Source organism: Bactrocera neohumeralis, unplaced genomic scaffold (genome assembly GCF_024586455.1).
Source record: "Bactrocera neohumeralis isolate Rockhampton unplaced genomic scaffold, APGP_CSIRO_Bneo_wtdbg2-racon-allhic-juicebox.fasta_v2 cluster11, whole genome shotgun sequence".
Classification (NCBI taxonomy): domain Eukaryota; kingdom Metazoa; phylum Arthropoda; class Insecta; order Diptera; family Tephritidae; genus Bactrocera; species Bactrocera neohumeralis.
Window position 1 is genome coordinate 1,340,054 of NW_026089624.1, and position 15,675 is coordinate 1,355,728.

Genomic DNA, 15,675 nt, shown 5'->3' on the forward strand with positions numbered 1-15,675 from the left:
GTGCAGAGCCCAAATTCCAAAGTGTTTTCCTTCAAAACGCAATGCTTAATTAACACACGAAATGCTTTATGATCCATTTTTTGTAAACTAACACAAGTTGCTTCACAAAAATTCTATATTTTATTAATGACCAATAGAAATCATATATTTAGATGGTAGAAGTAGAGTAGTAGTATTATCTATGTATGTGTCAGCCACAGTAAATCGTGGACGACTCCTCTAGTTTTAAGATATATAGAATAAATGTTTTGATGTTACAAGAAAATCTGGCATGTCAATTTTTTTCATTGAATTCGAAGTATACAGTGACCCTAGTATATTAAAAATTTTATATTAGTTTCCACGTAATAAAAAAAAAAATTAAGCTTGTTAATCAGTGTAATGAGTATTTCTTTGTTCCTTAGCAAAAGGTCACAAAATGTCTCACTTGAATGATGCGAAGAACTTAATAAAGTCAAAATCTTTTGAACCAACATATTTTGGTGCACAAAAATGTGGACTACTCACCGATTCGCGGCATTTGCGGAGCGACCTTAGAACAAGTCGATTTGGTTATAAAGAGCATTTTCGAAGATAATCCAGGGCTCGACTCGTTACATCCGTGGCCGGATCGGCAAACATACGAAAGAAAATTCCTTGATACGTCAATCGTATATGGTGATTGCCATTATGACATACTATAGCAAATGGATCATAATTTGGTTTTAATTCGCAATAGCTTTTGAAATCCACATTGCTTTGGGTCGTATTTTTGGGTCATAATAGATGTGGAACTGTCCAAACTCTTGCAAATTTTCTATAAACTAACAAAAGATAATTGAATATCAAAATGGATCAGACTTTGTTTTTTTTTATTTGAGCTCTAGTGAAAGTGATGGGAATAAAAAAATAGTGCGGAGGTAGCTAAGAGATCGTAGTAATAGCGTTGGTATAAAAAAAAAATTATGAAACCTCATTAACAAAATTTTCTTTCTAGATGTATAGTGGAAAGAAACATTCGAATCTTAAAAAGACGGTGGAGAGTTTTAATATATTGCAAAAGCTAACGTTTATGCGGCATAACATAATATCTTCATAAAATTTAAAATAAGTTGTGACTTTCAAAATTTTGGTTCTGATCACACACAAGAAATAGATACTGAGGTAGCGAAACCTCTAATCGCTATGTAAATAGATTGTAAATTGAAATACAAAAACTTTGTTCATATAAATTAAATTTTTTTTAATGAGGTATTCCATTCTTTTTTTTGTTCTTCATTAGTAAAAACCACAAAAAAAATTAACATTTAAAAATTTTAATAAATTTGTCTATTACCATTGACATTTTTCAAAAAAAAAATTATTACTTAATTATAACAGAGAATGTTACTTAACGTTTAGCTAAGCTGCAACACACTGATAAAGGCGATTGAGTTCGAGCAAAATGTACAATACCAAGTGTTTAAATTTTTTGGCATCCAGCTCGTACAAATTTCGCACTTCTTATGAATTTCCCGTTACATTTGTGATAAACGCGCGTATAAAGAGATAATTACGTTAATTTCAATACGCACTGGAAACACGAATTAGATGTGGCTATTTCACAAAAATGAAGCTCAATGGAACCCTAAAACGTAGGAAAATGAAGTTGAGGCTCCTGTGAAGCAAAACATTTTGTTACCAAATTGTAAAAACTGAAAAATGGAGTGGAGAAATAATTTGCATGAGCCAACATATATATTTTAATTTCTATTTTGTAAGAAATAAAGAAGATAATTTAAAAATGGTTTATAAAACAAAATCTCCTTGTTCAGAATAATAACACAGTACAACAGCAAATCTGGGGGGTGAGAAATTCCAAGTCAGGGTGATGGTACTAGGTCAGTATAGTAAAACCCTCAAAGGGTTTGGCGTTCGTATGTGTCGGTTTTTTTTTATGACCTTTTAAATTTTTTCCTTGTCTTGATGATTAGCTGTTGTACTGTGTTACCGACTTATCTTTAATCGAGTAGCCAGTTGCGCGGAAGGCAGAAACTGGTTTCTCAATTATAATCTTAATATACTAAATTAATTTGATTATGGTAGTGACTGAACGCCCTATTAATATATTTTCGTAGTAATTATTTTATAATTTTGTGGACTGTTTTAAGATACCACTATTTTTTGAGTGACTGCAGCCGATTGCTTTCTTGTTGAACCTACCGTATGTGTATACTCATTTGTGTACACTAAAAGAAACTACTGCTGGATACATCATAATCACCACGCGTTTGAAAGGTACCTATGTTGCCCATAGATAAAAGTATTCTTTTAAAATGATTAAAATACTTTTCCACAACATTATTCTATAAAATATGTTACATTTATTTCTCGAATTATTAAAGCGCTTACAATCTACGTCAAGTATGACACCAACGGAATTTGGATAGCACAATTTTGTTTTTGTAATACTTATTCACATCTGTCAAAGCCTTAACCGAAAACTGTACTTGTCTTGTCGTAAGTATTTCAAATTTTTGAGACGGTACTTGTATATAGATGAAACGTATCTTCAACATTTAACCCCAATAGAAAGAGCCAAAGAGCTTCTTTTGATGACGACGCAAACGTATTAGAGATTACGATTTTCTGGGTGGGTGGGCAAACAAGATATCTTTAGCACAACGGCCGATAAATTCAGGCTCTATGATGAAACATCCCCTAATGGGTTGAGGCTAATCGACTCCGCCGGGACCAGAAACATGGTTATCTGTAGTAGTACATTCCAGTATAGGAAAATTCACCAACTGGCTGTCTCCGGATCGAAACGCCACCAATCCAATCGATCATGTTGTGAGAGCATTGACTCGGACTATCTTGTTGCAGCGAAGTTACGAAGTCTTTGTGCTACAAAAAATGCACGGCAATAAACACAAGGAAGGTTCGACGACGTAAAGCTGTAATAAAAACCGTCGAACGATTTTCTACTCGGTTTACACTTTTGCTTTCTGAGAGCCCGCATCAGCAACTCTATATAAGGGAACTGTCGTAAGGCGATCTCGGCCAGATGCATTTGCAGACAAAAAAAAGAGAGAGGCCGAAATGCGTGAGCACGAGGAGTTTCACAAGCTGGCCGAGAGAGGTAATACATGGAAATCCACAATCTGTGCCAACTACTGTGGGATGCCTCAAGCCCAAATTATAAAAAAAAAGTGAAAAGAAGACTAACCCACATCACCTGTTCCTCAATTTTAAAGCTGCTTTTGAGAGCACGAAAAGGAGCTGCTTTTATGCCGCGATGTCTGAATTTGGTATCCCCGCATAACTAATACGGCTGATTTCAAATTTGAGCAATACCAAAAGCTTCGTCAAGATCTATGTTTCAGAAAAGGTGGCAGCCTATAGTGCGACTTCTTTAATCTACTGCTGGAGAAAATAATTCGAGCTGAAGAGCTGAATCGAGAAGACACAATCTTTTATAAGAGTGAATAGCTGATGATGTTGATATAATTAACATCAACAACCGCGTGGTTAGTTCTACTTTCTCCAAATTGGATAATCAAACGAAGTCAATACGTCTGGTAGACGAAATATCTTCTGTCGTGAAACAAACAGTCGTCACAGGTAATTTCGTCTATCTTGGAATCGGCATGAACACCAACAACAACGTCAGCCTCGAAATCTAACGCAGAATAACTCTTGCCAACAGGAGCTACTACGGACTGAACAAGGACCAACTTCTACAAGTCACTCATTACCCCGTCCTGGTATACTATATAGTGCAAAAGCATGGACGAAGACAATATTTGATGAGTCGGATTTTGATGAGACGAGTTTTCGAGACAAAGGTTCTTCGGAAGATTCACAGCCAAGGTCCTTTGCGCATCGGCAACCTTGAATATCGCAGTCGATGGAACAATGAGCTATTCGAGATATACCACACATTGACGTAGTTAAGCCAATGAAAAGACAGCGGCTACGAAAACCTCCAATCCGTTTGGAAAGACCAGGTGGAGAAGAACCTGGCTACACTTCCTTGGCGCCAAACAGCGTAAAGGAATAACGATTGACTCACTGTTGTACTTTCGGCTATAACTGCGTTAGAGGTGTCCACGCGAAGAAGAAGAACTACTTCTTCTTTGATACGGTGGTAAAATCGGATAATAACCACTCTTACCTTCTTAACAAAGATTATGCTCTAAATTGCTAAAAATGCAAAAACTGTCAAACCAAAAACATCAGAGTCATTAAAATTAAAAGTAGAGATAAGACAACAGAAGATCTACATAGGTACAGATGCAGTATCAAAGTTTCACAATAGGTGTGACATCGCCCACTTTGAGGTGAAATATTTTATTGTTACACCTACTCGACCAAGAAACCAAATATGTAGTGCATTATCGATCTTGTTGAATAAAGAATATTCTCCCTTAATTTTAATTAATTTTTTTCTGTCCTTCATTTAAATAACTTTTACGTTCGTCTTTATTCATGTTACTTATAACACTATGGAAAGAAATGCATTGTTTTGAAAGCATGTTCCCTGTTGTCTTAAAATGACCTACAACATAAAAGTCATTACATATTACTAAAACGTTCATAATTATAAAATTTTTTGGGGCGAAACATATTTACTATATGGAGGAGCCATGAGCATCATTGTCCACTTTATATGCCTTCAACGATTTAATTATAGAGACGTACTAAACCTGAGAAGCTCGCAAAATTGTGCTGTAGAATCCAGATACTCGTTAGTAATCTTTACCTATATAACGTAATGTTCATATATCAAGTACAAAGTATATGCAGAACTTTACAGTATTGTATGTTTACCGTTTATAGGAGTATGATCGCGATTGTTTCTATTGTCACCATTAATATTTTCTCCATCACCAGAATAACTAACATAATTAGGGGGCCTTGGAAGACGTCGGCGCAACCACGGATGCTTAAGGGCTTCTGCTGGTGTTATTCGCTTTTGTGGATCCCATTCTAAACAACTGCGTATAAAATTTAAAAATAATGCGTCTTTGCAACCATCTAAAACATTTGACAGGCTTTTAGAACTTGGCGGTCCACGAATCTTTCCTCTACGTGATTGGCCACCAGTTAAAACGATCGTACCGTCAGGCATTGTGCGTATCGTACAGTATCTAGGATATCCCTTTGGGTTAAAGAAAGCCTTTGCGCGTTTGGCACAGACAAGCAAGTTTTTGTTAGGTATACCAAGAACTTCAATTATACATGCTAACTGGTCACTTTCATTTTCCCCTGGAAAAAGGGCATGCCCAGAAAGCAACTCAGCCAAAATGCATCCAAATGACCACATGTCAATTGCGCGACCGTATTTACATCCAAGTATAACTTCAGGTGCGCGGTAGAAACGAGATTGAATGTAAGTATAAACACGTTGACTTTCATAGCATGATGAACCAAAATCGATGACCTGAAAAAAAATAAATAAATGAATTAATATCGGCTCTCGCAATATGTTGCTACAGTGTATAATAGTTGTATTCACCTAACTAATCGTGATAGATGTAGAGTTATGTATAAGATCAGAAAGACGAGTCGGCACCCAAAAAAGGTTGGCATTGCAAATGGCTACAATCGAACCATTGTCACGCCCACTAAACGCCAATAATTAAATTGCTGTAATTAAACTCCCAAATATGATACAAATGCCTATTTTAGTACAATGAATCGCATTAGGTAATGGCATTTGCGGGTTTAAAAGGTGGGAGCGGTTACGGTGGTTTAATATATATGTACATATATCTCAGAAAACCAATTTAGCTAAATGAATTAGAATAGAAACGGCTGAAATCGGAAATACGTCGGAGACATTAAATCCAAGATGATACAAAGGGGCTTTATAGGAGCTGGTATCAAAATTATACAGTTCGTGGGCCACTGGCTAAATGCTAATAGGTCTCAACTCTTGCTGAACCAATTTCAAACAAATTCGACATGTATGAATATTATCCTATTATGTATGGTGGGAAAATTGGCTAAATAAATTTACAACTGCGCTTACTTCTCTTATATCACAATTTTAAATTACATCCCATTCTTACGCTATAGTATACAAATCAAGCACCAATATATATATCGGGATAAAACTTTGCAAAAATAGTACCGTTAAGGTATGCTATATAAAGTCTAAAACTTGTCTAAATTGGAGTATAACTTATAACTTCAAACCCCCAGTTACCTAAGTTAAGGACCCCAGTAGCTACAGCTGAATTTTTACTGAAAACATTGGTAAATATGTGGGATACATTGTTGAAATTCGGTAAGAATTTGTTTCTGAAAGCACTGTACCCTTGTGTCAAAAATTAATAAAAATTCGGTCAATACTTCCCCTAGCCTCTTTGATCTCAAATAAAAATTTCCGAGCTTCCGATTGACTCTATCGTTATATGAGTGTGTTCTTATGCCTAAAATGGATAAAACTGGGTCAATACTACCCTACCCCCAATATAGCCATTGCAAGTACTGCAATGTAAATATCAGTTAGTTATTTAGACTATGGTCGCCAGTGTTCGAAATTCGCCCAATAGAAAATACAATTTATTAACAATGTTAATAGTATTTAAATTTTATCGAGAGGTTGTCGAAATAATTGTTTGCCTTTTTATTTATATATATTATATATCTTTTGATATATCAAAAATATTCTGACAACACAGAGTAAAGAAATTTGTTTCACGCATTGTAGACTCTGAAGCAAAATGTTTAGCCAAACAATGCTTACAAACCAAGTTTATAGAACCCATACTATAAAAGCGATCAAAAATAGTAGTATTACCAGAGAACGTATGTCATAGAGAAGGCTCATGGTGTTGCCAATTTTACGATATTTAATTTTTCTAAGGGGCGTTTTGGATGAGCGGGTTTCACCACTCTTTACATCAGGGGCGCAAAAATAACATAATTAAGCATTTATGTACGCTAACAGATTCGCATATTTGCAATGCGCAAGCGACCCAGCATATATTCTATAGATATTTTCTATATATTTTATATCAAAGCACACAAGCATGTACGTACAAATTGAACTATTTAATGATGAATTTTTTAAAACCATTTGAAATGTATAATTAAGACATGTTTTTGTTGTTACCTAAAGACTTAATTAATGTAGGTAGGATAAGATATATATTTACTACATAGTATATACATATTTATTTGCAAGCCTTTAAAAGTTTTGATAACATGTTAAAAGATCAAGCGGTCGCACATATTCACGTAGGTATGTAATTATGTGAGCAAGTAAACAAAAAGCACCATATGCATAATGTTCGAAAATTTTTCTACACCCAACATTGTATGTAAACATGTACTCTTATTGTTTCATACGAAATCTCCGTTGTCACGGACAACCAATGGCCGAAGCTCACGTTTTGTCAAAGAGTCAATGTTTTGAAGGACTGGCGCGACGACAAAGCGCCACAATATTAGGGGATTCTCTTGCTCTTGCAAGATTGCACTATGACACAAAATGCAAATATCCTATACCGAAATATGCAAGACCAAGAGAGCACCCATCGCAGAATCTAGAGATATATGAACGGCTGATTCGGTCAATTTATTGAGAATGACTATTGTGAATTGGCGCACATTCTGTATTCATTCTTAACAAAACAACTGTAACAAATCTTTATAATTTAAGTAAAAATTATAAAATCTATTTAAAACTTACTTTCCTCAACAATTTAACGGCATAATATGTCTTTACGTAAAATGACAGCTAAAACAGAGTTGCAATTATATTTTTACGAGTCATTGCACGAAAATAAACATGACATATTTTACAGCCATTGCAAATAAGTTTCTGCGTGTGTTTGTTGTTGTGCCGTTACACCAAGTGGAAAATTCTGAAATTCGTGAACCGTGCGCCTTTTGCTAGATCAAGATAATACCCCCCCTATTGTGTTGTTTGTAGAAAATCCGAGCTTTGCTAAAAATACAAACGAACGTACGCTAATTGTCACCGCTTCCCTTGCCGCTGTAACAGTTTCGCCAAACAAACCAGCCTAAATATGTACATATGTATGTTTATGTATGCGCTTGCGTACATATCGACGCAGAATTTAGTGAGCCGTGGAAAATATTTTACAATTGTAAAACATGTTAAATCGACAAGAGCTACTTTGCCACTTTTGTCACTTTTTTCTGTACTTTGCGGGGTTGATACTTTTCCCTTTTAAAAGAACATCAGAAATTGTTCAATTTATGACTTTTAGCTTTTGCCATCGTCGCTAAAAGACGCTTGTAGGCAAAGGCATGCTCGGGGAGATGTAATGGTGTTTGTTTTTATGAATGAAGCGAGCTTGCGTGTTGAAAATGCGCTTGCGTTCATGAAGGAAAATGTTGTTGATGTGTGTTTTCCTACAAATTTGGGCATCGACTATTTGGCTGCCTTACTGACTTGTGACCCGGCTGATGCTATTTGAATGTTGTTTTTGTGGAACAATGCTTATAGATTTTTTGGGTGACATATTTATATCTGTACGCATACATATGTATGTGTATGTGGGTCTGCGTATTCATAATTTTTATACTCTCGCAACAAAGTTGCTAAGGAGAGTATTATAGTTTTGTTCACATAACGATTGTTGGTAAGTCCTAAAACTAAAAGAGTCAGATATAGGGTTATATATACCAAAGTGTTCAGGGTGACGAGTAGAGTTGAAATCCGGATGTCTGTCTGTCCGTCCGTCCGTCCGTCCGTCCGTGCAAACTGTAACTTGAGTAAAAATTGAGATATCATGATGAAACTTGGTACACGTATTCCTTGGCTCCATAAGAAGGTTAAGTTCGAAGATGTCATAAAGTGTTATAACTAAGCCATAAATAAAGATATTAAAGTGAAATTTGGCACAAAGGATTGCATTAGGGAAGGGCATATTTATACGTAATTTTTTTGGAAAGGTGGGCGTGGCCCCGCCCCCTACTAAGTTTTTTGTACATATCTCGGAAACTACTATAGCTATGTCAACCAAGCTCTATAGAGTTGTTGCATTTCCACATACAGTTCAAAAATGGAAGAAATCGGATAACAGCCACGCCCACCTCCCATACAAAGGTTATGTTGAAAATCACTAAAAGTGCGTTAACCGACTAACGAAAAACGTCAGAAACACTAAATTTTACGGAAGAAATGGCAGAGGGAAGCTGCACCCAGGCTTTTTTTAAAAATTGAAAATGGGCGTGACATCGCCCACTTATGGACCAAAACCATATCTCAGGAACTAGTAAACCGATTTCAATGAAATTCGGTATATAATATTTTCCTAACACCCTGATAACATGTACGAAATATGGGTGAAATCGGTTTACAACCACGCCTTCTTCCAATATAACGCTATTTTGAATTCCATCTGATGCCTTCTCTGTATAATATATATGTACATTAAGAACCAATGATGATAGCGGAATAAAACTTTACAGATACGGTATTTGAAAAATATGTGAATGACGGGTAATGAAATCTCGATTATCACTTCATCATGCGAGAGTATAAAATGTTCGGTGACACCCGAACTTAGCCCTTCCTTACTTGTTTTTAAATAAGAATGTTATCAGTTTTGTATGTATGTATGCATAAAAATACGCAAAGTAATAATCATATCAATTAATATGATTCTATGTAAACTTATAAAAATATAAGAAAAAGCTCAACATACATACATCTTTAATAGAAGTGAAAATTTCTGAGCATATTTTTCATTCAATGCTCAACTCTCTTCACGCACCACTGTTAAAACTTCTCCATCTGAGTTACTTTGGTGAAACCCGCTCGCCGCATTTTGTTAGCTTTTGACAGTTCACACGCTTGTCCGCAGTTGAACCTTCTTCATAATTTACGTTCTCTGGTATTCGTATTTGCAACTTAACATATACAGAACAGCGTGAAATTTACTGCTGTATACGACTGTGTTAAATGTAACGCGCAAAGGAAAAATTACATCATCCAATGAAAACACGCCATCTTTCCCAAAATAAGAAATAGGCCACTTGGGTTGAGTTTATATTGTATCATAATGTATATTATATATCTCATTTGATTAAACTAGACAGATTTTAATACTAATACCTTGAATACGAAGCAAAATACACTAATAGAACCGAGTACACTTGGCATAAAGAAGTTTAAAAGATACCGAACATGATTGTAGTCCTTTCACCTTTCGTTGAATAATACATGTTGAAATCTTTCGCAAAGTTTTTATACTCTCGCAACATGTTGCTATAGATAATAATAGTTTTATTTTGCTAACGATTGTTTGTATCACCTAAATCAAATAGAAATAAATATAGAGCTATCGGCGTAATCCGATTATTGCCATGCCCATAAAATGACAGTTTACGAAAACCTTTAAAATGTCATAAATAAGCTACAAGTGAACGGAAAGGAGAGGGGTTCTGCATGCTCAAATTTTAAAAGTAGACGAATCCCCGCATTCTAATAGATTTAATGTACATATCTTATAAACCTTTACAACCATATCACCTAAACATGTTTACGTACCTCGTTTCAGCACCTTCTCAAAATGCGAGAAATCTAAAAGAGAACAAGCCCACTCTCCACATTACGGAAAATATGGAAAACTACTAAATGCATTATACAAATACGCCAGAAGCATTAAACTTCACATTGTATATGACAAGGAAAAGTTTCATAGAAGGCCGTGGCAAATCTGAACAATGGGCGTGGCACCGTCTGCTTTTATGTTAATTTGACATTCCACCGATTTCAATCAAATTAAAACGATCCTTTCGTTATTATATTACGTTGTGAGTATAAACGAAATCGCACAAGACCACGCCTACTTCCCATATAACAAAGTTTTAAATTCAATCTGATTCTTTTGCTTTTCACCACATAAATCTTGCTACAATTAATGTACGGGGATACAACTTTATTTCTAGTAGCCGTCGTATGGATAAAATTGGATTTGTATGGATGATGCATGGCTGTTCACAAGCGCAAGCTTTCTCATCATATGGCTAAAAACGATCGAAATCGGGCTAAAGCTTTTCAAGCTTTTATGTGGGCCGGAGTTCATAGGGCTAAATTTTCAGAAAATATTTGTCTATTTGTATGGTCAAGTATTGATAGTTACAGAGAATGTGTTTTTGATGACAACATATTTATGCAGCAAATACATCACATAAATTTTCTTCTTTACTGGTCAAGACACCGCTTATGCGGTTATAGCTCAGTTAACAACAGCACGCCAATTGTTTCTTATTTTCGAAAGGTGGTGCCAATTGGAGATTCCAAGTGAACCCAGGTCCTTCTCGACCTGGTTTTTCCAACGGAGTGGAGCTCTTCTTCTGCTTCCTACACTGTGTCGAATACTTTCAGAGCTGGAGTGTTTTCGTCTGCCGCTGTCTTTTATTTCGTTGAAATATGTCAATGTTGTCGTATATCTCACACAGCTCATCGTTCTATCGAATGCGGCATTCGCCGTGGTCAATGCGGAAAGTACCATAAATCTTCCGCAGAACCTTCTCTCGAAAGCTCGTAACATCGACTCATCAGATATTGTCAACGTCCATGTCTCTGCAAACCTCGGTTGGTATCGGACGGCTCGGAGAAGTCCTTCCCGATCCTGACGGAGCTTTTGGTATTGCTTACGTCAGTTTACACAGCCGTATTAGTTTTGTGGGGAAACTAAATTCCGACATTTCGGCATAAAGGCAGCTCCTGTTCGTGCTGTCAAAAGCAGCTTTGAAATAGACAAAGAGGTGGTGTGTATCGATTCTTTTTCACGGGTCTGTGAATTGGTGAATATCTGGTCAGTTGCCTATTTTCCAGGCCAAAAGTCAAGTGGAAGATGGAGTCATGTGTTGAAGTTCACGTAAGTGAGAAAAGATCTTTTATCGCCATTCACTTTGGAGTGGTCAGAAGCGCTTCTTTTAAATTTGGCTCAAGTAGCTCACAACTTTCGGTCCTAGACCAAGAATATCCGTTTGACGGCGAGCTAAACTGGGAATCGCCACGTAAAAAAACTCCCCCAACGAAAAGCAATAAACAGCCTCGTAAGAAAAACCTCCTTTTGATGACGACCATAGCAAACGCATTAAGGATAACGATTTAATGGCATTCATCTAGAATTTTCGGTCCTTAATTGGGAAGGTGTCGCTCCTTAGCTGGTTAATGTCTTCGTTTAAGTGAAGGCTGACATTACCGCCGGTGGATGAACATCTAGCAACAATCCGCAGCAAAGCTAAATTCTTCAAACATATCACAGACTTGCGTGTACGCCCCGATGGAACAGATGGACGATGTGACCAAAGAAGCCTTCTGTTGGCGTTTGGAGCTCATCTATGAGACCTGTCCCCGCCACGATGTCAAAATCGAGGCCCGAAATATGGTTAACTGAGTACCAGATTCCAGCATAGAAAAATTCACTAAGCTACCTGTCTGTCTCCGGATCGAAAAGCCACCAACCAGATCGATCATGTTGTGAAAGACGGAAGACACGTCTCCACTGTTTTAGACCTGCGTACGCTCCGAGGTCCTAACATCGACTCGGTCAACTATTTTGTGGCAGCCAAGATACGCATCCGCCGCGCACGTCAATAAACGCAAGGAAAGTACAACGTCAAGAAGCTGCAATCACAATAAATTTCTCGACTTGCACTCCTGTTTTCTGAAAGCACTCATAACCAACTCGGTATACGGGAGCTGTGGGACGCAATTTAAAGCTCCTTACGTACATCTGCAAACGATACCATTGGTTTTCGGAAGGTGCAAAAGAACAGCTGGAATGATGATGAGTGCCGTATCGCAATGGAAAGAAAACAGACTGCCTACATTGCAACGTTATAAACGACCACAACAGGTGTAAGAGGGGTAAGATACCGAGAGGTGAAGATGGAAGCAAGACGAAATTGCAGTCAAAAAATAGAGGCCGAAATGCATGAGTACGAAGAGCTTGATAAGCTGGCCGACAGTCGTAATGCTCAAAAGATCTACGAAAAGATGTGGCGACTAGCGGAGGGTTTCAAGAACGGAGCATACTCTTGTAGAATCCCCACACAGGGGTGATTTAGTGGCTGATGCTCATCTTGCATTGTTCTGTGCAATGCTTCAGGAATATTTGTCAGCTATTATGCACTCATCTCAAATAATGATTTCTTATTCAGTTACAACTATCACTATAATTCATACATATGTACATGTAAACAACAACCACTGTACTAGCGGTGTGATTTTTTTTGTAATTTTGAAGAAAAAAAATGTTCAAATGATTCTGAACACATGCTTATGTTTTGAAATATATATTTTTTTTATTTATGAATTGTTGTGAATTGTATCATAGAACGATAGAAAGTAGCTTATGCCCGTGCTGAGGTTCCACGCTACCTCATCATCAATTTTTAGTCAAATCGGTTCAGCCGTTCTTGAGTTATAAATATAGATATAAATTGCGAATTCGAGGGTGATATTGCAAAAGATAATATTCAAAGTGCATTCCAAAGTAAACAGGCCTTTTTGTATCTAGCGCCCCCTGGTTGCGCAAACTATATGTCGACTGGAGCGCTAGAATCTGCCATCTTAATCAAGTGTCTAGTGAGAATTTCATGACATTTCATTGATTGGCAGTGAAGTTATTGTGTTTTAAGTGTCAATATGTTTGTGTTATCGGTGCGAAAATGACCTTCGAACAAAACCCAACATTAAATTTTGTTTTAAAATTGGTAAAACTTTTACCGAAACGTTTCACTTGATGAAACAAGTTTATGGCGATGATTTCCTTTCCTGTAGCATAGTGTACGAGTATTCAGCGTTTTCAAAGTGGTCGTGAGGACATAAATGACGATCAACAGCCAATCAAAATCCGTCATCACCAAAAATTCCATCGAAACTATGCGTTAATTCATCAAAAATCAGCCCATACCATCATTGAAATTCATGGAAATGGAATTGAACATTTCCAAAACCTCGATTTATCGCATTTTGACCGAACACTTGGGCTTACGAAAGGTGTGTGCACGGTTTGTTCCACACAAATTAACTGACGACCAAAAATTGCTCAGAATCCAACATTCGAAGGACATAATTTTGACCGATTATTTGACCGAAATTCACATTTTAACCATTAACAACTTCCCGTATTCACCTGGTATGGCACCGCGCGACCTCTACCTTTTCGGAAAAATGCATTGGCTCATGAAAGGAAAGCGTTATGCAGACGTAGACGCCATTCAAAAGGCTTGAACCGGTATATTGGCGGCCATAACGGCCAACGAGCTAAAACACTCGTTCGACATGCTTTTGAACTGCGCAGAAAGCTGTATTGAAGCAGAAGGAGACTATTTTGAATAATATAAATTGATTTAGCTGAAAAAACCATTTGTTCTATTTTTTTTTGTCCTGTTCCCTTTAGAAAGCACCTTGTATTTAAATATTTTCGGTTTTTTGATGGGTCAGCATCTTCAGGTAATTTATGCAGCTTTCAGAATAAAACAATTAAATAAATACAAACAAATTGTCTTACAAAAATAGAAATTTGGCTTTGAGTAAGCATATTCTGGATCCCATTATTTGGCATGAATGCTTATTTGCACCTAAAAGTTTTCTGTGGTGAACATTTATTTACATACCACAGTTAAAAAAAGGCATAAATAAAAAACTTAATTACTTGTTTATTTGATCATATTGGCCTCTTCTTTAAGAATATATATTAAAATAAAACAATTTTATTTTGAAAAATTATTACATTTTTATATATAACCAATAGTTTTGTGACAACTTTTCCCTAATTTTAAGAAAAGTCCACAATCTTGGATGACAAAAGAAACTCAACCCCGTACGTTTCTTCATGGGTACCTCTCGGTGTGCCTTTGTTTACATTGTATGGACGATGATTACAGTGCGCTAAACCTACTAACGAATGCAGTATTGGTAATTTGTCTTTTCGCTAGGGATTTGGAATGCAAGGAAGTGGTGAATTGGCAAAACTCATCCCTAACAACAGCCGTTTTGTTTGTGTTTATTTCGCGATAGGCAAAGAAGCTGTACTAAAAATGAAGACAATGTGAAAATGAAATTGCAATAACAACATAGACAACGGACGTCAAAAAATTTGACGCGTGCTCCCGCATCATTTCACATTAATTCGTTTAGAATGAAAGTGCGTAATTTTAGTGCGGAAAAAAATAATAAAATGTATAAGTAATAATTGAGTTATAGTGTAAAGAGAGTAATAAAAGTGTAAATTAATTCAATAAGTAAAAATAAATATAGTAATAATAAACAAATACCAGTTTAAAGATACAAAATAAAGTTTGCTTGTGAAATAAGCCAGCGTATTAATTATATGCAAAGTGTTGGTGCATTTCACCAAACAAATTTTATATTAAATAATAAATAAAAATTAAATAAAAAACTAACAATAAAAAAGTGATAATGCAAAATAAAAAATTATGGCAGCAAAGGAAATTGCAAATAAGAGACATCTGCGTCGTTTAGTATGAAATGAGAGGTATAGGTACGTTGAAAAATTTGAAATATTACTTTGCAGAATATTATTCCAGAAAGATTGGTGCTAAATAGGGTGGGTCGATTCCGGACTTTTTTCGATTCGGGATTTCTAATAGTGCGGAAAAGTTGCCTTAGTACTTCCTGCTTCCAATGCAACTTTTTGTTTTGAGATCGAGATGAAAATTGTTGCAGCTCTCAGCTAAGCTGTATTG

At 36.3% G+C, this 15,675-nt stretch overlaps 1 protein-coding gene across 32 annotated transcripts in view; it reads right to left on the minus strand.

Annotated features, from left to right (window-relative positions):
* Positions 1-2,319: 2,319 nt before the first annotated feature.
* Positions 2,320-15,675, minus strand: part of LOC126765673 (putative dual specificity tyrosine-phosphorylation-regulated kinase 3 homolog) — a 293,060-nt gene continuing 279,704 nt past the window's right edge. For all 32 annotated transcript variants that reach the window (XM_050483344.1, XM_050483311.1, XM_050483321.1 and 29 more), the window contains 2 exons: positions 4,792-5,404; positions 2,320-4,723 (listed from right to left, as the gene is read on the minus strand). In XM_050483344.1, the coding sequence (XP_050339301.1) occupies positions 4,710-4,723; positions 4,792-5,404 (627 nt within the window). In that variant the 3' untranslated portion in view covers positions 2,320-4,709. The remainder of the gene's footprint in view (positions 4,724-4,791; positions 5,405-15,675) is intronic.